Source organism: Rousettus aegyptiacus, unplaced genomic scaffold (assembly GCF_014176215.1).
Source record: "Rousettus aegyptiacus isolate mRouAeg1 unplaced genomic scaffold, mRouAeg1.p scaffold_m13_p_14, whole genome shotgun sequence".
NCBI classification, from domain to species: Eukaryota; Metazoa; Chordata; class Mammalia; order Chiroptera; family Pteropodidae; genus Rousettus; species Rousettus aegyptiacus.
The window spans coordinates 42,592,555-42,616,819 of NW_023416289.1; the positions used below are offsets into that span (position 1 = coordinate 42,592,555).

The 24,265-nt window shown below is 40.2% G+C and overlaps 1 protein-coding gene across 1 annotated transcript; it reads left to right on the plus strand.

Annotated features, from left to right (window-relative positions):
* The first annotated feature begins 9,276 nt into the window (after positions 1–9,276).
* Positions 9,277–20,266, plus strand: LOC107499135 (zinc finger protein 226-like). The gene is given in 7 exon segments (XM_016123031.2): positions 9,277–9,580; positions 9,940–9,986; positions 13,332–13,384; positions 15,072–15,198; positions 15,935–16,027; positions 18,102–20,068; positions 20,071–20,266. Coding segments are annotated over 7 exon segments (2,463 nt in total). The 5' UTR covers positions 9,277–9,479; the 3' UTR covers positions 20,146–20,266.
* Positions 20,267–24,265: the final 3,999 nt, after the last annotated feature.

Here is a 24,265-nt window from a genome sequence, read left to right on the forward strand (position 1 = left end):
CGTTACCTTGGAAGTTGCAAGGGTCATAATTTCTATCACATCCCCATTTCAATTCACGCATTTGACCTGTGCAAAAGACAGGTGAATCTTAGAGAATGACATGGGATTGTTGTAACCTTCATTAGGATTTGAGTCCTGTTACAGCCACAGGTGTGGTTTTACTGCTAGAGGAAATCGACTCTTCTACTGGCACCTGATATGGGGCTCATGAGCCAACATGTGCTTTTTTCTCTAAATTATCACCTAGAGAATTTTCATTTATATGGTAGGACCATATGAAACCAGCTGAGGTCTACATTATTTCCAATCTTTTTTTACTGATTAGTTCAGGGTTGGCAAACTACATTCCATAGGTCAAGTCCGGCTGCCACTTGTTTTTGTACATAAAATTTTATTGTAACATAGTTTCGGCCATTCTGCATATTGTCTATGGGTGCTTTCGTGCTAAAATGGCAGAGTCGAGTAGTGACAGAGATCATGTGGCCTATTGTATACTATCTGACTGTAGAAATAATTTTATGATCTGATACATATCTGATGATGTATGAAGTGTCTTTAAAAGACAGGGATGCTGCATGGAGCTCACGACATTGATGTTTAGGATTTTGCAGCAGTGTTATGTCATTCTCTGCAGATGGCATTACTCCTGGGAAAGCAGTTTCTGGCTTTATCGGGTTATAGTTAAAACTAAATTCTTGGCCACCATCCAGAAAGTTATCATGCATTCAAGTCATAAATGTGGGCACAGCCACAGCATTTCATCACGTGTGAAACATGAGCTTGGGCTCAAACTCAAGTCGCAAGTAAGTTGCATGAGCAAGTGTTTCAGATCCTGTCATAGTACTTTTTTAAGGTTCTATATTTCCTTCTATGCATTAAAATTTCACTTTGTGAATTTTTCTTAGTTCTGTTCATTTTGTTTTATAAAGTTTGCTTTGTGAAGCCGTAATGCTCGTTATGTTTCTTTTATAATGCTTTTTTCAAGGACTATTTAGTACAATATTAATGTATTTTTTAATTCTAGGAATAATTTGAAGCCTAGTAAGATGGTATCTTTCTCTAGGGAGGATTTTCATTTGTTCTTGCTAGGTGCTTGAAAATACTAACAAAAACGCTTCACTCTAATCCAGTTTTAGATACTGAGGGATTCGGCGTTTGGCTTTCAGTCACGAAAAGACAATCCATTTCTCCTTTATTCTTACTCCTTTGTGGCAACTGATCGGCGTTTTACCAGAGATTCCTCCCCACCCAGACATGCCCTAGCATCCCCTGAACGTGGCAAACGTGTTGTACAGCTTTCAATAAGAGATGCGGTAGGTGGCAACAAGCCAGACATCACCCCTTAAACGTGGAACAATTTTGCGTACCTCCACCTGGCTTTCTAGGGATTACTACCCTGAAACTCAAAGATCTCGGATGTAATTCCATTTCGGGATTGGGGGCGGGGAGGGGGATTTGGCCTTGTTTCTCTAGTGCACTCTGGGAAATGCAGTCCGCGACAATGTGCCCAGGAGCACTTCCGCTTCTGGCCATTAGGGATAGGGATATCTGGGAAAGTGCTCCAGGGCTTTCTCGAACTGAAAGGCGCGTTGCTTGTTGACCGCAAGGCTCAGTCTACCTCGTGTAGTGGATCTCCGTCGCCTCTTCAGTCCTGGGACAGCCCAAGTTCCGGCCCTAGTCCTCAAGGAGAGTGAGAAGCCGCAGCCAGTTGAGCGGGGGGGTCGAGAGACATTTGCGTTCTCCTCCACTGAAGCCCCTCGTTTGGAGCAGTTGGCGCTCCCTGGGTTGGGGGCGGCCCGGTTCGCGTGTCCCCTGGTTTTAAGGTCTCCTGGGCTTCCCAACCGGATTCCCTTACCTACCAGCCAGCTCTGACAGTTCCTAGAGTAACATGCGAGTTACTTAATCCCTGTTGACTTCACTATCCTCATCTCCTAAGTAGTCATCAGTAATAGGTCCTTACCATTTCATGAGAATTCATTAAATAACCAACAGCCTTATAAGGTAGGTGCCGCTGTTAGTCTTTATTTTTAACAAAAGGAAACTGAGGTAGTATTAATAAAACATCTTGCCAACACAAAATTTTCTCTACACAACGTGAGGAAAAAAGCTCCCTTGCTGGTGAATAAGCGTATCCAGAGTACAATATTCTAGGTAACTTGTGGGAAAAAATTACAAAGCAATTTCTCTTTGATTATGTAGTTAATCAGTTACAAACTTTTTATACCATTCTATGTTTAACTTAATCCTGAGAATTGGCGGAATCTTGTTTTCTTATAAGAGGACTTGACTACCATTTGCTGTAAATTCTTTGATAAATTCATAATAAATTAACTTGGGAATAAAGGCTTATTACATAACAAAATTTATGTTATTTCCCCTGCTAGTAGATTTGCAGAGAAAGGCACCTTGACTAAACTCCCACAGTGTTAGGGACACTGCTTGTTATTTTCTCAGAAGTTTCCGCTTAAAAGGGACAAATCTGAGACATTTGAAAACATTTCTGGAGTGTAAACTAGGTTAGAAGCTTTCTTAGCCACTAACGAGATTTACGTGCACATCAAGAGATTAGAGAAGGATCCAAAAGCTCTCTCTTTTTTTTTTTTTTTGAAATGCTCTATTATAAAAATAAAGGGAAAATGAATTCTTTAGACAAGTAAGAAAAATTATTTTTTATTTACTCTTGGTGAGTTTATATAGTTTGCTCAAGATTTACAGCTAGTAAGAGGCAGAACTACCATTTAAACCCAAGAATTGGGAGCCTCAAGTCTGTGTTTTTAATCTCTATGCTGTACCTTTCTTAAAGGAAATAGTTGTGTATATGGCTTGAGGAAGCATTTTCTGTCAGGCTTAGAAGGTTGTTTGGGGCTTTAGAATTTATATTTTCATTATAGAAGGAATATATCCCTATTATAGAGAGATTATGAAATAGAAATATAAAAAAAAATCAAAATTACCCATAATCTCGGGATTTAGAGATAAATCAATGCTAACATTTTTAATACACTTAATGGTGGTGTATTATGCATGATATTTCTTCTTTAAAATTTTATTATGGAAATGCCCAAACGTGTGCAAACACAGAAAACTATAATGAAACCTGTCCCTCCACTAAATACCAGTCCTCTGCAACCTTTATCAATGTGTTGTCTATTACTGCATCAATTCCCTTTCTCACACAAAGTAATTTTGGAGGCATACATGAGGGAATAGAAGATGTAGTATTATAAAACAAAACTAAATCCTAGTCGTGGAGTCAGCAGAATTTAAAAGCTATTAACATATATTGATTATATGAGGAATGCAAATGTTAATTAACTTCAGGGTTTCATTCCTGGCAAGTAGGAGGATGGTAGTTACGTGAGAAAGCTAAGGGATGCACAAACATTGAGATTTGGAGAGGAATAATTATAAATTTGGTTTCTTTATTTGGAGTTTGACTTGGCACAATCTTCTAGATCTTGGTTTGTGAACTGTTTCTCCCATAGGCTGCACACTACTTTGTTGAAGGGAGTATGTTACATTCTTTACAGTGTGCTTAGCACCCAGTGGAGACTGGGAGAGAAAAGTTCTTCAGTGTTTGAGTCTGGTATAAGTGATACATGGGTCTTCAACTCAGACTGTATTGAGAATTCCGGAAATGGATTCAGGAAACCATAGAAGGGAAGAATAATAGACTTTAGCGATCCTTTATCTCACTTTCAGTGGGATGCAAAATCTACCAGTTTTTCTCAGCATTCAAATTTGAATATAATTATTAATAATATTTTAATGAACTAAAGCAAACTTATTTAGAAACCAACATCCCTAACTTATGTGTTCAATGTTTATCACTGGAAGATGACATTTTCTAACTTTTATAGGTGGTCATGAGTTAAGGAGAGTTTCCTCTGCTTTTACACACATTTGTTCATTTGTTCCTAATATCAACCCTATTCTTTATCTCCATTGTCCAATGAGGTAAAAAGGGATGGAGTTCACAGAATAAGTGACAGAAATAAGTACTTTGATCTTGGCGGTCTTATTCCAAGTCTGTAATTTTATGTATTATACATTGCTTTTATTAATCTTTAAAACAAAACCCCACAGAAGTCTCACTGGACCAGGGAATATTTAGGCTATGGATGAAGACTATGACCTAGAATTGTATAGAGCAGCAGGATGTGACAGACAGAACAGCAGATAAAAGGAGGCTTTTTGTAAGAGTACAAGTGATTCAATGTGGCTGGACATGAAGAGCGGAAAGTGGATTTGCAGACGCAACCAGCATATGGAAGATTCCTGTTTGTGTGACTTGTTAAACCATCTGTACCTTCTCTTATGGACATTGGATAGACTTGCAGGTGAAAAATAATTGAATTTCTATGTTAGGATATATCTATCTGGCATCAGAAAGAAATGAAATTGATTGAGGTTAAATATTCTGTTCGTGTAGATTAAACAGGATGTGGTTAATACAGTGGTTAGCACTCAGGTTCTGGTCCTCAAATGACAAATTTTGAAATCTGACACTAGCACACACTACCTTTGTAATGGGCAAAAGGCACTTAACCTCTCTGCCTCTGGCTACTAAACTGTAAAACAGCAGAAACAACAGTATTTACCTTTAGAAAGTTGTGAAAATGAAGTGTCAAAAGAGTCTGGAACAGTCCATGGAGCACACTACATGCTTCATAAGAGATATCTGTGTATAGCAGATTAAGGAATATAAGTTCAGTAAGTGGGAAATGCAAACATATATTGTATATACTTGTGGATATAAAAGTCTTTTCGGTGACCATGCATAAACATCTACTTAACAATGTGTTCATCCTTCAGATTTGTAATTTCCTTGAAAAATGATTTCAGTGGCCCCTATTGCTTTGAGAAGTTGATCATAGAAGTCTGTGCTGAAGCTTATCTTTTCACTCAGAGTATGTCTAGTTGTCCTCAACAGGGAAGTTGTTCTGATTTGTGCTATTAACAAAAGTGGAAATTTATAATATATCTGCCTTTGTTGGATTTTTTTTTAAATCTCTCATCCTTTTTATATATAAGTGCCTAAAACTGCAAAATAGAGGCTATCGTGTTGCAGAGATGGTTAGGAAGAGCTGGAGTCTGGAAATGCTTTTACTAACATGGATAAGGGAGAGGAGGAATGGCAAGGAATGGCAATGCTAGCAGCCCCCACCCCAGTTTCCATGGTTTTTTATTCTCTCTCACAAAGCTGGCTTTGCAAATCATCATTAATTACTATCAGGTTAGCAATTACAAACTACAGCCAATTCCCAGACTTAGCCTCAAGGCCATGGCCGTGTTTTCAGCTATTTCTTCTCAGGTATCTTTTTCCCATCCTCCTCCCTAGAGCAAGAAGTCCCAGAATAGGTCAGGCATGTGCGCCCTCCCTGCAATGTGTCCTTGTGTGCAAGTCCACACCTGCTTCTGATGACCTTGTTGCTCCAAGCACGAGGCATTCCGCCAAGACTGCAGGCGTTTTTCACAACACTATCATTTTCTCCTTTTTTGACAGCAGTGGGTAGAATTCTATCAGCAAAGCATCACGCAATCTGGTTCCCACAAAACTGACTTCAAATATGTGCTATTATGGTTTGTTTGTCAATGAGAAAAAGGTAAACTGTACTGGTGTGAGAGAACTGCTTGAGGCCAACAAAATGACGGGAAGCCATTAAAGAGACTTCTGGAAGTTGCTGGCTCGTAGGCCAAAAACTCCGAGAGTTTAGCGATTAAAACAAAAATTTTATTTCTATTAGCTCTACCAAGGCAGAAGTGGTTCTTGGGTGTTATGGGAAATGTATTCCTCAACTCTGTCTGAAAACAAGAGGCTGCTGGGAAGCGGAGTTCTGGAGTGCCATGTAGTCGGAGCCGTCACCACCTTTCAGCCCCTCCGAGCCTTTCCAGCCTGACTGTGGGACTGTTGTGGAAAAGTATCTCAGGAGCTCCCAAACCTAGCCCAACGAAAAACCAAGCAGTAACTCGGAGAGAAGGGGAGAGAAGGAGAATTCAGATTTATTATGAAGGTCCCAGATGAGCTAGTGCTCTGAAGATCTGGGCAGGTTCTCAATGGAAACATTTTTTTATATAGGAAAAACTTTACACAAGCTGATTAGTCGGTTTAAATGTAAACTGTTAAATACAGCAGGAGTTGCTATGTAGATTTCAAGTAGAAACATACAGAAGGGCTGGAGTTGCTATGGGTAACCAGTAAACAGATTGTTACAGGAAGCAAGAGCTGCAGGAGTACAGTTACATTTATAGGTTAAGCAAAGTACAAGGGAGCTCTTGCATGCTGCAAACATAGTGACAGAAATTAAACATATTTACAAAAGCAGAAAGCTGATTAGTTTTTAATAAAATTCCCCAAATTTCCTCTTCAGGACTAGTCAGTAACCTAGCTGGCTGTGTTATGATGGAGGCGTCCTGGCCCCTGGCGGAGGCTGAGAGGCGGAGGGCGGAAGCTCTCCCTCACTTAACTAGCAGCGCTGCCACTTCCATCGGTACAGCATACGGCGAGTTATTACCTCTGTGCTCTCCTTTCCTCCTCTGTAAAATGGCAAGGTACAGCAACTCCTGGCCAGCGGGTTGTGATTCGAATTAGATGACACAGTAAGTGTCAAAGCTTAGGACGGTGGTGGCACCAAATAACAGTGGCTTCGCTGTGGGTATGGTGATTTCCCTCGCTGGCATCCTTTTGACTAGAAGCCTGAGTGAAGACGGAGGTCAGGGCTCTAGGAGCAAGGCCACAGATATTCTGTCATCCTTCTGGAAACCGAGCTCTTCCCAGCTTTACTGAATTTTGAATTGTTTTTAAGGAAGCACTGAGTCACCCCACGCTAGTGCCTGGGGATGTCCACTGCAGCTTATCCGAGAGACAGGCACAGTCGTGCTGTCCCCGTGCATCCTTTGCTTCACCACCCCTGAATTCGGTGTGTTCCCTTTTGTTTGTTCTCAAATGGTTTGGAAATTATATGGGCTTGTGGTACTTTTAATTTTTTAAAAATGATTATCATCTCAACAGATACTAATCAGCAGGCATTCTCATTCTGAAAAATATAGAGGTTAAAAATATATTTTAAATTAAGTGATGGATCCACACTACTACCTTTAAAAAAAAAACTATAGGTTAAGTTATAAATATACTTTTTATTATAACCACCTTTTAAACTTGTCATATTGTTTTGGGCTTTTTTTTTTTTAAACAAAGATATTACCAAATATATTTACAAATATTTTATTACCATTGGTTCTTTTAGAATTTATTGTCATAAATTTTGTTCATTTTTCTTGAGCTAGAATGTCTATAACATTTTACATTGTGTAAATAATTTAGTTGAGCATAGAATTTAAGGTTGACCATTATTGTCTTCGTTTGGGGGATATTCAGTTGTTTTAGATCTTTATTGTGTTTCCCAGTTTCCATCAATCTAATTGTCATTTCTGTTAAGTAAACTATATTTTCTTTCTGGGAGCTTTAAGGATTTTTGTTGTTTTTAGTTTTTATTTATTTAGGCCTTTGCATTCCTGAATTCACCATGATTTGTTTGGGAGTATATTTTTATTTATACTGTTCAGAATTTCTATTTCTTTTCCCTCAGGGAGATATAGTACAGCAATTAAAGACTACAGTAGAGGGTTACGAAGCATTAAAGTGTGCTTTCAGCTCCCCCTTTAAATGAGGAGCCTTTGCCACCAGAGTATGAGCAGGAGTTAGAAACAGAGGAACATAAATATTATCATCCTATAGAGTCCTCTGATGAGAAGAGCTTTGATAATGAAGGAGCTTCTACAAACATTATCTGCTCCATATCCAAGCAGAACGTCTTGCTCCCAACCATCTGAGGAGATGGCTTCTTTCACAATGAGATAACCCCTCTATCTGTCTGTGGGTATAAAAAACTGCTTGTGGTTGGTCAGCAGCAGCCTCTTCATACTGTTTAAATGTAAAAATGTGGCTGCTGTTTAAACTTCCCTGCATTGTGAGTAATAAAAGGCATTTCTCATCCCTCTGGTACTCCTGGTGGTTTTTCCCGAATATCCAGATGCAAGTGCAACTTTCAGGCTTGAGGCTCTTATGTTATACCCATGCCCTTCCCCACCCTTCCAACTCTACAGACATGCACATACCACCTGGGATGTCTGTGATTTTTTTTTTTTAATACTAGTTTTGCTTATTTACAAATGAAATTGTTGGGTTCCTGAGACTCGATATTCATTTTCTACTATTCAGGTGTCCCAGTCTTGGAGTTTCCTCTCTACCTCTCTCCCTCTCCATCTCTTGTCTTCTCTTCCCCTTTCCTTTTCACTTTTCTTGCATTGCTTGACCAGCATTCATTCATTATGTAGTTTGCTCGTCCTGGTCCACACATTAAGATGATGAGTGAAATTGTTTCACTGGTGTATTGTGGAGACGCTGCACTACAAGCTGCAGTGCTCACTTTTTGTTAATCTTTTGACGCCTTTCACCTATTGAATCTTTTCGTGGTTGTCAGTTTTTGCTTTATAAAATATAAACTTATTAGTTTGTGGTAACTTTAAAAGTGTATCATTCTGAAGCGTACCTACATGTCAAGTAATGCTCACTTGCTCAAATATTAATATCAAATTTATAATTATAGAAATATTTTGAGGCTTACGATGATGGCATCTTTCTCTAGAAAAGATTTTTATTTGCTTCTGAAAGGGCCGGAAGATCCAACGAAACACGTTCATCTTTATGCAATGTCAGAGATTAAGGTGCCTTGACGTTTGGCCTCAGTCCCTGCCAACAATGTCCAGTTCCCTTTTGCTCTTATTCCTATCGTGAAACTCTTTGGAGTTTACCCAGAAGCCTCTGTGGTAGGCAATAGATTTATGTGACTTAGCTCCTCGAACCTATCTAAAGTGCTACCCAGCTACTCAATGAACAAAGTTTACACTCTTCTAAGGCCGACATTGGCCTGAGAATTTCTTGGGAATTCCAGGAAATGAAAAACAAGAGCTCAAAGAAGTTGGGAACTTATAGGTTTTCCGCTGGGGAACGCCAGTCCATGAGGCTATGCCGTCGCCGGTTATCTCTCTTGGCATTCTGGGATATGTAGTTCAGCGCTCCGTGTAGTCCCGTATCCTGCAGCTACAGGGAAGCCTGGCTGTAAACTTTTCCCCGCGGAATTCTAGGAAGCGTAGGTCTAAGAGCTCCGGATAGTCCCAGGCACTTCCTTTCAGGGAATGCGGTGCTGGGGACTCTGGGAAATGTAGTACAGGAGTCCCGGGTTGTCACAGGTACTTCCGGCCCTGGAGGCCGGTGAGGCAGCCATCTTTTTCTGGTTACGTTGTTTCAGTTCCTCTCTTCAGAACCCATTCAAAGGTCCCCAAATTGCGCCTGGGCCAACAGCTGGTGGCTTTTCATTTGGGGAGAAAGAGGAGGAGCGGCTAAAAGTAGAGGTTAGAGGACCGAGGTGGCAATTTGAGTTCCCAGGGCGGAGCTTTGCGTTTGCGGCGTCCCCTGAATGGGGCATGCTCGGTCGTGCGTCGCGGGTTTTGAGGGTCTCCCAGGCTCTGCACCCCCAAGCCAGCTATCCCACCTACCACTTTGTGCAGTGACACATAGGCAAGTTATTTAACTATCCCTATGCCTTTGATTGCTGATCTGTAAAAGGGAAATTAAAGTAATGTTTCCCTAATAAAGTCGTAATAGAATGTTTTGGAAAAGAGATATAGTACAAGTGAAAGGTTTAAAACTGCCTGGTATATGGATTGTTGTTAATGCTACCATAAATCTCTGAGAAGCGAACATATCTCGGTGAGATTCTCTGAGTCCAAAAAGCTGAATTGTCCTGGACTCCTGCCTTTTTTTTTTTTTTTTTTTTTTTTTGCCAGGAGAGGATTGCTCCTAGCTGGTATCGAGGGCGTGATATTTTAGGGATGCAAACACAGTGCTGGTATTTCACAATTCCTTTCCTTCCCCAGCCCTGACTTCTCAAAATACTTCACGGAGGAGGAGAAAACAGCCCCACGTGAGTAGGACTTGAAGTTTTTCTGTTAAGGTATTCACATAAATCGGAGAACAAGTGGGACATGGACATGTAATGATTATAACTAAGCCTTAGTTGCTAAGCTCCATTTCAGAGTTTTGTACAAATGAACACATTTCCATCACACGGTGGTTCTGTTAGGTGGTGCTGCTAGTTTCCCTACTTTAAAGATAAGAATGAGATGCAGGGGACGTTGTCCATGGTCACCCTGCTTGTAGGAGGCAGAGCTGGGGCTAGAACCTAGTTAGTCTGAGGCCAGCACCTGAGTTCATTGATCTCTGGTATATTCTTCTTGAGCATGGGAACTGTCTGGAATCTTACTGAGAAAGTAATTTGGGACTTGATTGTGGGAATCTTGAGCAAGGCTTACGCTATTCTGTGACTTTTTAAAATAGTTTTTTCAACTATTTTTATATTGTATTTCAGATAATATTTATATTTTAGAAGTAACACAATCATAACAGGAAATTCAGAGAATATAGAAATATGTAAAGAAAAATTTAAGTTATCCATTGCCTTAAAATGTAAAGATAATCCTCGTTTTAGTGCCTCATCATGTCTTTCTGTTTAGTGGAAGCTGTTCTCTTTGGGACTGATGATGCACTGCAGGGCTGCTCAAAATGTAGTTTACAAACCAGCGGCGTTGGCATCACGGGGGTAGAAATGCCCATTCTTGAGCCCCATCCTAGACCTGAGTTAGAATTTCTGCAGCTGGGCCCCAGGAGTCTGTATTCCAACAATATCCTGAAGTTATTCCTGAACACAGGAAAATTCGAGAAGCCCTGGAAAGGTTCTCGTCTGGAAATGGAGGTCTAGAAAATTAACCGTGCCAGCTGTCACGGATAAAGCAGCTGTGTACCTCAGAGTTCTACTCAGTTCAATGATTTCCCCCCAACACACACATTAATTATTGTTAACTGTCAGGTCTCCTTGCAAAATCCCGACATGAGCAGAAGGCAGCTGCTGGTAAATATAGAGACAAAATGGAATTAGAAGTCACAAAGATATATTTCTCCGAAGCTTTGGGGAGTGGACACATTGCCATATTTTGTACTATAGGACTTCTGCCGGAAGGAAAGATCAACTAGTAGTTACAGTTAGTTAACATTAGACACTTTTGTCATCATCAGGACTATGGTTATTGTGTGTTATCACTATGTTTCCTGATTTCTATAACTTTAAATATAATTTCATACTTATAGAAAAATTGCAAAAATAGTATAAGGAATTCACGTATACTCTACCCAGATTCTCTGTTGTTTATGTTTTGCCTATTTGCTCTGTTGACGACCGTCAGGAACATACCTGTAATCAAAGTTAGGTTTGTTTTAGCTTGCTGCAGCAAGGAAGCCCACACTCCATGGGGAACCATTGAGTGTCTTGGGAAGAGGTGATTATGCTTATTGCGATTGAGTGTGTTAGATGAATTGGGGAGAATTTTAGGCAAAGAAGGTTTCTTTTGGGTTGGATGCTGTCAAGAAGCAGAAGCGATTTGATAACTGACTACTGCAAGAATTTTTATCTAGTAGATGGAAGAAATAAAGAGATGAGAGTCATCACTGTTAACAAGCACTCACATTAATTAGCTGGGATGGGCAGTTCTTTGGCTATTTTTGGCTATTTTTGTACTGTAGAGTATCTTTGTCTCTGTTATGCAGTGTCTTGTAATTTTCTTTTTTACTATGATCACTGAATGTCCCTGTCTGACTTTTGTTCATCAGTTGAACATTTTAATTTCTAGCTGTCGAAACAGTTAGCTTGTCGGTTATTCTTTTTTTCTTTCACAGCTTCATCGTACTTACATATTTGGGTTTTTTTTTTCCTCCCTGAACCATTTAAGAGCAAGGTATAGGCAATAATCAAAATGGAATCACATTGATAACACATCGTCGTCTAATCCAATGTTCGTATTTAAATTTTTTCAATTTTCCCAGTAAAATCTTTGAGAGCAATTTTCTTTCCAATTCAAGGTTCAGTCCAGTTACATGCATTGCACTTGCTTTTTTGTTTCATTAGTCTCATTTAATCTAGAATAATTCATGAGACTTTTTCTTTTTTGCCCTTGACAGTTTTGAAGAGTATTGGCAAATTATTTTGTAGACTATCCCTCTGGTTTATCTGAGATTTCCTCACGGTTAGATTCAGGCTCAGCATTATCAGCAAGGATGCCACAGCAGTGGCGAGGCATCCTTCTTAGTGCATCGTATGCAGCATGCATTGGTTTGTCCAATTGGTGATCTCAACTTACTTATCTTGGTTAAGGTGTCTGCTAGGTTACTGATGTTCCTTTTGCAGTAAATACTTTGAGATTATCTTACTTCTCACCAGATTTTCCCCAATTTTTAGCCTCCATTGGTGATTTTCTATCTTTCATTCTATGTCTATTAGTTTGCATTCTACTATGACAGTGTTCTAAGAGTTTATTCTTCTCACCAATTCACTTCTTACACGTTGTTATATTTATGATGATATATTTATAGCACAGATTCCTGTCTTTTTAATTGAAATTAGGTATGGAGTAGCACAAATTTTTTTTAATTGTTGCAGAATCATGGATCTTAATTAGTTTTCTTTGCCTCTCTGTATATTTGTGAAAAGAGCACTTACTGCTATAAAGAAACATCACACTTTTTGTACTATTTATAAAAAGTTTTCAGGGTCACATATTATCATCGAGGTAACAAATTATTAAAAAGACTACACCAGAGATTTTTCAGAACTTATAAGAGTCTCTAACATGACAGAGCAGCAACCTGTGAAATCCATGTATCTTACAATATTCTTTTGGTAGAAATCACATTTATAAAAATAATTTCTAACTATAGAATAACATATACTTTGCTGGAATTGCAAAGAAATAAGAAACCCTGACAATGTCCTAAGATCTTTCTATTTTATGACAGTCCCATAGGGTTAAAGCAATTATTCTCCCCAACCTATAGATGACAGAATTGAGGCAAAGAGGTGTTAATGATTTGCCTCAGACGACACCGCTAGAGAATAGCCTAGCGAGAATTTCAACCCATGCACATCAATCCAGAGTCTACCCTCTTTAGGTCTCAATTTACACAATCTCCAGTGTAAGAATTACTACTGTTGAAGCTACAGGCATACTGGTGCTAGGGCCACTGTGTGTGGTTGGGCAGAGTATGTCCTGAACTTCTACTGAAAGGAATAGGGTGGGCATCTGGCATCCATGCCGAGTTCTGTACATCAAGCTGCATGTAGATGTTGGGGACCAAGCATCTCTGGAAATTCACAGCATGCAGTCATGTGGATCGGAAACATACTCGACCAGTTTCTATTGACTTCTTTCTCTTTTCCCAGTCTCTGTTCCTAGGACTCCCCAGAAGGAAAAAGAAAAAATGAACATGTTCAAGGTGAGTAGGGCTTGTTTTTCTTGCTTTAACCTCTATCCTGATGAGAAAAAAAAAAAAAATTGTGCAGCTTGCTTCCAGCTTTAATTTAACATCATGCGTAGGAATGCTACATTTTCTAGGATTTGACATTTTTAGTGATCGAGAATTACCATATATTGTAAGTGGAAATACCACTCCTAAAAACAGAATGCTATAAAAAGAACGATGTCATTTGTTTCCAAAGATTATCAGTATACCAGAGCGATGTGAAAATAACAATTAATAAATGCGAGATATTTTGTGGGGTGAGGTTAGGAATGTAATTCACAAGTTATCTCAGGGTAAATGCTACAGCTACAAGTGCCCCCAGTGAGTTTTCTTGGGACAAAGAGAAATGGGTTAAAAAATGCTGTTTTGGTACTAGAGATATTGGACACAAGTTTTTCTCTTTCAACAAATGTCACAGCATTTGAAGAGCTGTTGAGTATATTTCACAAATAAAAATCAATAGAAATGAAAAACATCGTCTACTACTTCCCCAAATTAGCTGCTTTGATATTTCCATAATCTCTTCATATATCTATTTATACTGTGTATTTGTGTTCAGAACATAGATACAACTTGGTTTTTGCATTTAATATTACATAACATTCATTTTAAATTACTGTATTATGTTCCCATCTAATTTACCTATTTTTAAAACAACGTTCTATTCATAGACATGAGTTTAGGATCCTTCACTGTTTTAGGAGCACTACAGTGCAGTTTTCCTGCATTTAATCTTTTCCTCAAAAAATCAATTCTGACAAAATACTGCCTTTTTATGTCCTTAACATACTGAGTATTCCAAATGAGTGAAACTATGTTTTATATGTGGTACCTCGGATATCTTTTTGGTAGAATCTTCAAATGTGGTGCAATGCCTCAGGATCAAACTGCTGCCTCAGACAGAAAAAAATATAGTTAGAAGTTTTTTATCTCTACAAGAGCTAGGTTTCGTCCCCTCTGTACCTGAGTCCTACCCTGTGTGTATGTTATTTATTTTTTTCTTTGTTAATTTTTTTACTTGAAAGTTACAGATGACCTAAGGGTAAACAGTTCAGTGGTACTAGAGGACTTGTCGCTATATTGACACTTCAGAACAATTTTATGAAGAGGTTTTTAGTTTCATCTTAATTTTGAATATAAAGAAAGTGGATTATGAAAAATAAGGAACCTGCTCAAGTTCACACAGAAAACCAGGTCAGAGTGTTGTGCATGAGTGAAGGACAGAGACAGGAGGAAACAGTTTTATGTTCGGAGACCTGGCAAGCCCTTTCCGTTTATTTCCACATATAACGGTACACCTCAGCGGAAAGGGAGGTGCTGACAAACACCGTCGGGACGAAATTAGAAAATGTTTCTGGGGCAATTGGCAATATTAAGTAAAAAGTAGGACCTTTTTAGTCAGGAGGCGGCATTTAGAATTCTAGGGAGTTTACTTGTAACACGGCTCACTGAGAGCGCCAGATAAACATACAGAGTCCCCTTTCTCAGTGCAGTGCTTCTAGTGAGGCTGAGGCAAGCAGCATGTGGCATTGACAGGATAGGAGGGGCTGGGAGGTCTGCAGAACGCTCAGGGGCCAGAGCCGCTACCCACCCATCCTCAGTGCCACCCCTCTCCCAGTGGACACTGGGTGTGAGATTGAGGTGTATGTGTTTGGTGTAGGAGGGAGTGACGTTCAAGGACGTGGCTGTGGCCTTCACCGAAGAGGAGCTGGGGCTGCTGGACTCCTCCCAGAGGAAGCTGTACCAGGATGTGATGCTGGAGAACTTCAGGAACCTGGTCTCAGTGGGTGAGGACAGGCGCCCTCTGGAGTGTTTCTTTGACCTTGAATTGAGGCTTTGGGGCTCTCGATATAGTTCCCCGAGTTTGGGGACCAGACTTTCACAATGCCTGTAGGCTACAAGAGACAAGAAATTCCTAGTCTTTTTCATTAGTGTTTTGTTAAAAGAAAGAAAAAAAGGAAGGAAGGAAGGAAGGAAGGAAGGAAGGAAGGAAGGAAGGAAGGAAGGAAGGAAGGAAGAGAGAGAGAGAGAGAGAAAGAAAGAGATAAAGAGAGAAAGAGAGAAAGGAAGGAAACCAAATGGACAGCATGCCACTATACTTTATGTATTTTTTAAAATTTCACTCATGTCACGTTAGTGAATTATAAAACCAATTTATTGAATCCTACTAACAGGTTTTAATGAAGTAAAACACTAGGAAATATCAGAGCTCCTGGGGAAGAATACAATACATTGCAGCAAAAACTGGCCAATTGCATGAGTGGTGTGAGAACCACTGGGAGGAGATTTAATGAAAATAGACATTGTTTAGAAATGAGTCATTCGACCATTGTTTTAGTAAGATATTTTTATGCATCTGTGTTCGGGTCATGAAGTAAATGCTCTTTCTTCAGTGGGTCACGATAAAAAGATTTTTGGAAAACGTTGCTTTCAACGTCTTGAATATGCAATTGAAACTGAAATTTCCAGTAAATTCTAGCTTCATTGTGTTCATTTGAAACTTGTGACTTTGCGTGTTCTCAGGATATCAACCTTTCAGACGAGATATATCACATATAGAGAGAGAAGAGAGGCTTTGGATGATGAAGACATCACCCCAGATAGAGAAAAAATTAGGTAAAAACCAAGCAATTGTGAGTTCTCGTAGTTAACTGTCCATCTGTTTTGTTTCTCGCCACCACCGGGGCCTCACATAGTCCAAACTGCCAGATCTCTCCTGCATAATTACAGCAGCCTTCATACTGGTGGCCTGCTCCCGCCTGTGCCCTCCTACGGTCTGTTCTCTAAGTGGCAGCCGGACTGATCCTTTGTAACCTTAAATCAGATTATTGTATTCCTCCGCTCAAAATTCTCTTAGGGCTTGTTTTACTTAGAGTAAAAACCATGTAAAGTGGCTTCTCGGGGACTTTGTGGTCAGCTGTTTGTCCCCCAGTGTCTCTGAGTGCATCTCCAATCCTCTCCGTCTTGCCGTTTTTTCCATCTACGTTGTTTGCCTGCTGTTTCTCAGACGTGCCAAGGATGCTTCTGCCATAGATACCTTTACTTGTTTTCTCTGCCTGGAATATTCTTTCATCTGTAATCCTTCAGACCCGTTCTTTACTTCATTCAGGTCACTTGCTTTTAATGTCCTGAAAGGGCTGCCCTCTGACAACCCTTTTGGAAATACGGTCCTTTCTTTACTTTCAGTGCCCAGCATGATTTTGTATCTAAGCATTGATCATTCAGCCTCGCCTGTGTTTTTACTCATTTATCACCTCTCTCCCCGCAGTGGGGTTTACTTTCCAGCATTGAAGGAATTTTGTCTTTTTGTTAATTTTTCTGTTCTTGGTACATAAAATCATCCTGGCACCTGGCAAGGGCTCTGAACAGAGAAATCTGTCTTTCATGGAATAGCTAATAGGTGGTGAACAAATCCAACTCAATAAGTAATATTGCAAAACTTGTTTATCTTCACATGAATATCTAACCTAGTTCTAATTTCTCAGGTGCCCATAGGTGAGTATGTGTGTGCATGTGTGCATGTGTGTGTGTGCGTGCGTGCACAACTTACTATCCAATTTGGTGGGTATAGACCTGTAGCATTGTAGTTTAACCAAACTGAGTAGCAAGCTCCCTCTGTGACTTTCTTTGAGCCATTAGTAGCAGAGCATATTCATTTAGGGGGAGGTAATATTTTTTTGAATGAGGATTCTTATGTCCAATTCTTGGGAACCTTCCCCACAGAAGGGAAAAAAAATCTATTTCCGTATTGCTTATGTGTAGATTTTTATGTAGTGACTTTAGAAAGCATTTCATGTTGTGAAACCTTTACTGCTTGTAATCATTTTCTGATAGTTTCTAGTCTGTTTCCTCTAACTACTTACCACAAGCTACTGAATTTCGCAATTGTCTCTTAAACTGCACCCTCACTTTGGAATTCATATTTGTTAAAGGCTAGTGTACCTATATGCAGAACTTTCCCACACTTTTTTTTAAAGAGACAGCATTCTTCCTTAGCCTCTAAATTTTGATTCCTACTTGGGAAAATAAAAGCATTTTAGAGGGACAGTACAGAAGCCTCAGAAGGATCCAGGTCTTCAAGCTTTTCTTTCACCCCAAGTGATTCCTGGCACCTTTGATTTTCTCTTCAGCGTTAACCTCTCCGGTATACCACTGTCTCGGGTGCTGCCTTTCAGCTTCTCAGCAAAGTGTATTTTCCAGTCCTTTTCCTATTTCAGATACCTTCCTTGAAAAAGCTCTTTTGCTTCTATGACTTGGTTCAGAGTTCAGCTGGGATTTAAAGTTATAGAGAATCCTAGAAATCAAACTGTGATTCATCCACATACGCATTTCTTGAGTACTTACTAACTGCCAGACACTAGTAAAGCTGTGAGCACTGCAAAATGCTCGTCCTTGCCGATCCTGTATTGTAGAAGAAACATGTAATTAATTTTTGGAAAATGAATTAAATAGTATGTCAAATGCTAGTAACTTTGTTTTAAATGGGTATCAATACTAAGTGGTTGGGAGCTTAATGGACCACTCCTGGTTTCTGTCAACATATAAACCAGGGAACTTCATATGTGGTGAAAAAGATAAGCTGAACCATCCCGAGGTTCGTTAAAGTTGTATACTGTGTCCTAGGTGTGAAATTGTGACTCTTTGAACAAGGTTTCACTTGCCTGTATCTCTAAATTTTCTGTCTGTGTAGGCGATAACAGTCAAAATGAGTTGAGGACTGTTCAAGACAGAGGACCTCATGAAGAGCTTTCCTGTTGGGAGATCTGGCAACAGATTGCAAATCACTTAACCAGTTGTCAAGACTCCATGATGAAAAGTTCTCGGTTCCAAAAACAAGGCGATTCCCCCTGTCACGCTGGGGCAGGACTGTCTGTTCAGATTTTTGAAAATGAGAACTATGTACCAAATTATAAAGTGGATGGTCCCAACGACACTGGAAATACAGAGTTTCCGACCTTGAGAGGGCAGGATTCTTCAAGGAAAACTTTCCTGACTGAGTCACAGAATTATCAGAATAGATATCAGCAAATTTCCATGAAAAATAAACTATGTCAGTGTAAACGGGACGGTGACACCGTCAGTTGGCGATCACAACTCAATGATCGTGCAGTACACAAAAGTGAAAAATCTTATACCTACAATGATTATGGAAGAGAGAATGTGAAAATTGCAACATTGGATCATAATAATATGATTCATACAGGAAAAAAAACTTACCACTGTAATGAGTGTAAAAAGACCTTCACTGATCTCTCTGCTTATGATCTTCATCTGCAATTACACTCAAAAGAGAAGTCTCGTATGTGCAGTGAGTGTGGAAAAGGCTTCTGCTATAGCTCAGTTCTTCAGATCCAGCAGAGAATTTACATGGGGGAAGAAATCTGTAAGTGTAGTGATTGTAGTAAGGAATTCAGTCAGAGCTCACATCCGCAAACTCATGGGAAAGTGCACACTACTGTAGAGAAACCATTCAGATGTGGGGAGTGTGGGAAAGGCTTCAGTCGTAGATCGGCGCTTACTGTTCATGGTAAATTACACATGAAAGAGAAACCTTATAATTGTGAGGACTGTGGGAGGGCCTTCAGTCAGGCCTCTCATCTACAGGACCACCAGAGAGTCCACACTGGGGAGAAACCATTCAAGTGTGATGCATGTGGTAAGACCTTCAGTAGGAACTCACATCTTCAGTCCCATCAGAGAGTCCATACAGGAGAGAAACCATATAAATGTGAGGAGTGTGGGAAGGGCTTTATTTGTAGCTCAAATCTATATATTCATCAGAGGGTCCACACAGGAGAAAGACCCTACAAATGTGAGGAATGTGGTAAAGGCTTCAGTCGGCCTTCAAGTCTCCAAGCCCATCAAGGAGTCCACACTGGAGAGAAATCATACATATGTAGTGTGTGTGGTAAAGGCTTTACTCTGAGTTCAAATCTTCAAGCCCATCAGAGAGTACACACTGGAGAGAAACCATATAAATGCAATGAGTGTGGCAAGAGCTTCAGAAGGAACTCCCATTATCAAGTTCACCTCGTGGTCCACACAGGGGAGAAACCCTATAAGTGTGAGGTATGTGGGAAGGGTTTCAGTCAGAGTTCATATCTTCAAATCCATCAGAAGGCGCACAGTATAGAGAAACCTTATAAGTGTGAGGAATGTGGGCAGGGCTTCAATCAGAGTTCACGACTTCAGGTTCACCAGCTGATCCACACTGGGGAGAAACCATACAAGTGTGAAGAGTGTGGGAAGGGCTTCAGTCGTAGAGCAGATCTTAAAATTCATTGTAGGATCCACACAGGAGAAAAACCATATAACTGTGAGGAATGTGGGAAGGTGTTTAGGCAGGCCTCAAATCTTCTGGCTCATCAGAGGGTCCATAGTGGAGAAAAGCCATTCAAATGTGATGAGTGTGGGAAGAGTTTCGGGCGGAGTTCACACCTTCAAGCCCATCAAAAGGTCCACACCGGAGAAAAACCGTACACATGTGAGGAGTGTGGGAAGGGCTTCAAGTGGAGCTTGAATCTTGACATGCATCAGAGGGTCCACACGGGAGAGAAACCATATAAGTGTGGGGAGTGTGGGAAGCACTTCAGTCAGGCCTCAAGCCTTCAGCTGCATCAGAGTGTCCACACTGGAGAGAAACCATACAAATGTGATGCGTGTGGAAAAGTCTTCAGTCGGTCTTCACAACTACAGTCTCATCAGAGAGTTCACACAGGCGAAAAGCCTTATAAGTGTGAGATATGTGCTAAGACCTTCAGTTGGCGGTCCAATCTTACAATTCATCACAGAATCCATGCTGGTGAAAAATCGTACAAAAATGATAGAGCTGAAAAAAAAACAAGAGATTCCATACAGGCAAAAAGTTTTATAAAGTGATTTTTTTTTAAGTGTCCTGAATTTAGTCATCAAGTTCAAATTAAAAATATATAATACATACTATATAATACATTTTATATATATAGACATATATATATATGTAGTTAAAGCGGTGTTTTAACCTTGGATTAACCTAGCACAGTGGAAGGCTCCACAGTGAGAACCCTTGTAAGTTGTATCATAAGGACTTCAGTTAAGAACTTTTCCCTTAGTTATTACTCAGGAGAGAGGCCTTACAAAGGGTTAAGAGTCTGATCAGGCTTTGTACAAAAGTATCATGGACAAGCCAAAATTATCATCCACTAGAACGTAAGCTTTATAAATGCATATTTTGTGAATCCATGTAATCTTAACATTGCTAAGTACTTACTTCCCAGGTGCTCTGAATATGTCAATAAACAGGAAAAATCTATATTTGAAAAATGTGGAGATCACCTCTAAATTTCAGTAAAGCTTGTGTTCAGAACAGGAAATGACCTTAAAATTGATTCAGAGAGATGAAGTCGGAACGTTAGAAAACCATTCAGGTGTGGCTCCATTGTGTAGTCGTTAGCATGTCTGCTTTATACACAGAAGGACCTGGGTTCACACCTTAGGTGCAGGCACGGACCATACCCTGGGTGTGCTACGATCCCGAGTGCATGCCACAAGTGTGTGGGAGGAGACACTCCGCCTTCAGAGATCCAGTTCTTAAGGAGAAGTGGCTACATCCATAGGTCAGGAGTGGTACTTTGTGTGTAGGGGGGGAGGGAGGAATTAAAGAGGAGGGAGCAAACATTCAGGACTACAATCTGTTAACTTGTCAGTGTCCTGCATGATTAGCTCCTGTCCTTCCCGCAGCCTTTCATCAGTTGTGTCCTATCATCTCAGACTTTGCCTAGTGTTCTGTTAATTTTAAACCATATAAACTCAAGTATGCTTTGTAACAGTACACTGAAAACTGGATTTTGTTAGTCTACAGTAACAAGACATCATGTGATTGTTTTTCAAGGCTGTCGAAGTCGCGGTGTAAGTGTTAGAAGTACTAATAACATATTTCTTCACAGCCAATGAAAGAGAGCTGCTTTTTTGATGCTAATGTTGGGTTTTCACTGTTTGCTCCCAATTTTCATGTCTCTTCTGATCTTGACCCCCATCTACAGCAAATATCAAACCTGTAGCTGTGTATCTAGTTTTGTTGGCCTTTGAAGATCATTCCTTTTCAACTCCCCACTTGGCACCGTGGGCTCAAATTCTTCATTTTTTTCCTCTGGGGAATTTTCTTAGCTTCGAGCTTGGCTACTATTAATATTTTGGGTACTCGTTACATATAATTAGCATGTCATTTTTTTTCTAAGGGACTCAGAGACAAATTTAGTCAGTGGCTAAATGGCAGCACTTTGATTTACAACATTGTACATTCCATTATATCCTAGAGTAGGGGTCCCCAACCCCCAGGTACTGGTCTGTGGCCTGTTTGTAACTGGGCCACATGGCAGAAGGTGAGTAGCTGGCAAACGGAACTTTATCTGTATTTGCAGCTGCTCCCCAGCGCTAGCATCACCACCTCAGCTCTATCTCAGATCATAAGGCTATTGATTCTCATAGGAGCACTGGTTTGGGGTGTCAGAATGGTTGGGGACCGCTGTCATAGAGCATCAATGGGAAGAATAGAATACTGAAAAATCGAGGTAGGAATATATGACCAGACTCCAACAAAGCTGAGGCCTTTGACTTCTAGCTTTAGCTGAACCTCCTTTACCATTAGAAGGAGGCCTTCCTCCCGTATCTGAGTTAGTATTCCCTTGCCTGAAGAGCCTATAATGATCTCTCCTGAGACAGTTTCCTTGTATGGGACTGTGGGTCCTTGCTCCCACCACCTTTTATTTTTCTAGACCTATTAATCAGATTTTTGCAGGCCACATGAAGGGAGTCTCGGTAGAAAGTTGTCAGGTATCAAGTATGACCATGAGGAGATACTATACCTGTCAAGATAGGATTTTTAAAAAATATGACAATAGAAATGAGAAATATTGTGAATCTTATGGGTATTGAATCAGGTGGAAACTATATAATTTGGATCAGGCTGGATTTGTTGATATGGGTGCACTGAACACTATTTCCAGATACGGGATTTAGCTCAAGCACCTGGGAATGCCTTCAGCAGTTTGCTCAGTTAAATGACAAACCTGGACCCCAAGTTAGCTTATGCTGAAGTCAACTTTCTAAGTATGTTGTAAAACAGTTTCTCATCCTGGGTGCTATTGACATTGGGTTGGTTAATTTCTCATTGTTGAGAGGTAGGGACCGCCCTGTGCACTGTGGGATGTTTAGCAGCATCTGGCCTCTACCGACTAGATGCCAATAGCACATCCTCTTTTCCTCAATTTTTATCAATTAAAAATGTCTCAAGACACTGCCAAATGGTCCTGGAGGGGATGGGGCAAAGTTGTCCCCAGTTGAGCACTACTGATGGAGAAGGAGGAACACAAAGACAGGAGTGCCAGGCTGCTGGAGTGTGACACCTTCTTGCCCAACCCCCCCGTGTGCTCTGGGAGGTAGCCAAGGATACCCTTTATCAAAGATTTAAGAAATTCTTCAGTGACGGGAGCTTTGGCCATCTTGGAGAGCTCTGTAGTGACTTCTGTGCAGGCTGGAAGTGAGAACACCACCCATTGTCTCCTTGAATTCAGTGAGGATGATGGGGGTTTTGGAGCATCAGAGGTCAAGTGGTGGTACTTTATTCACAGAGAAAGTGATCATGTTTGTCATAGTGATCAGCAAACCCAAAGGGATCATCATAATGGTTTGGTTCACTGAAATTTTTGCTTTTGTTCATTAATCATGCTGTTTTGGTCCTGAAATAGATGGGAAACCTAACTAATATCCTATTTGATTTGAATAATTGGAAAAGCTCTTGGCCAAACATAAGTCTGATTCGAATCAATGTGAGTTATGGCCCTTTGGCCAGTTCCATAATATGAGTTGGTTTTCATTTCCAGGTATTCTTGACTGTATGCCATAAATCATAACTTCCTTAAAGTGATTTGCAGTCATATTTTATGGAAGATGTGCATTTGGTAAGTGGATATGGAGGGATTACTGGACTCTAGTGCTGACGTTAACTCCTAGAACTGCCCAAATGGCACTATGGCCCACCAATTAGTAGAGGGTCTTATAAAGGACAAATAATGAGTGCTTTTGCATAGATCTATATATATAGTGGTCTGAAGGATCCCTGAACCCATCCAGTGGTTATTTTCCAAGTTCCACAATGCAGAGTTGTCACAGAAGTAGCTGGCAGGATTCTCACATTGGATTCCCGACCCATGGAACAAGGGCTATTTTGATAAGAAAGTTCAGCTGAATAGCAAAACTGCCTCATACGTACCAAAACAGACAAACAAAAGCAGTACCATATCCTGGAGTGATCACAGAGATTACTGCCACTATCTTTATTTCGGAAGTTTCAGGGGTCATGATTTCTATTTGCAGTCATCCCCATTTCAATTCATTGCACCTGTGTAGAAGACAGGTGCATGTTAGAAGATTACATGGGGCTGTTGTAATCTTAATTTAGATTTGAGTCCAGTTGCAAGTCTAGATGTGGTTTTATTGCTGGAACAAATCAACACTTCTGCTGACACCTGATAGGCAGCTCGTGAGCCAACGTGTGATCTTTTTCTCTGTACTTATTAGCACCCAAAAAATTTTAGTTTCATCTGGTAAGACCACCAATACTCTTTTATGGATCCAGCTCAGGGCTACATCAATTCTAACCTTTTTTCACTGGTTAATTCAGGGATTCGCAAACTACATTCCATAGGTCAAATCTGGCTGCCAATTGTTTTTGTAAATAAAATTTTATTGAAACATAGCTATGGCCATTCTGCATACTGTCTATAAAGTGCTTTCATGCTATAATGGCAGAGTCAAGTAGTGAGAGAGCATGTGGTCTGTTGTATACTATCTAACTCTAGAAAAATTTTATGATCC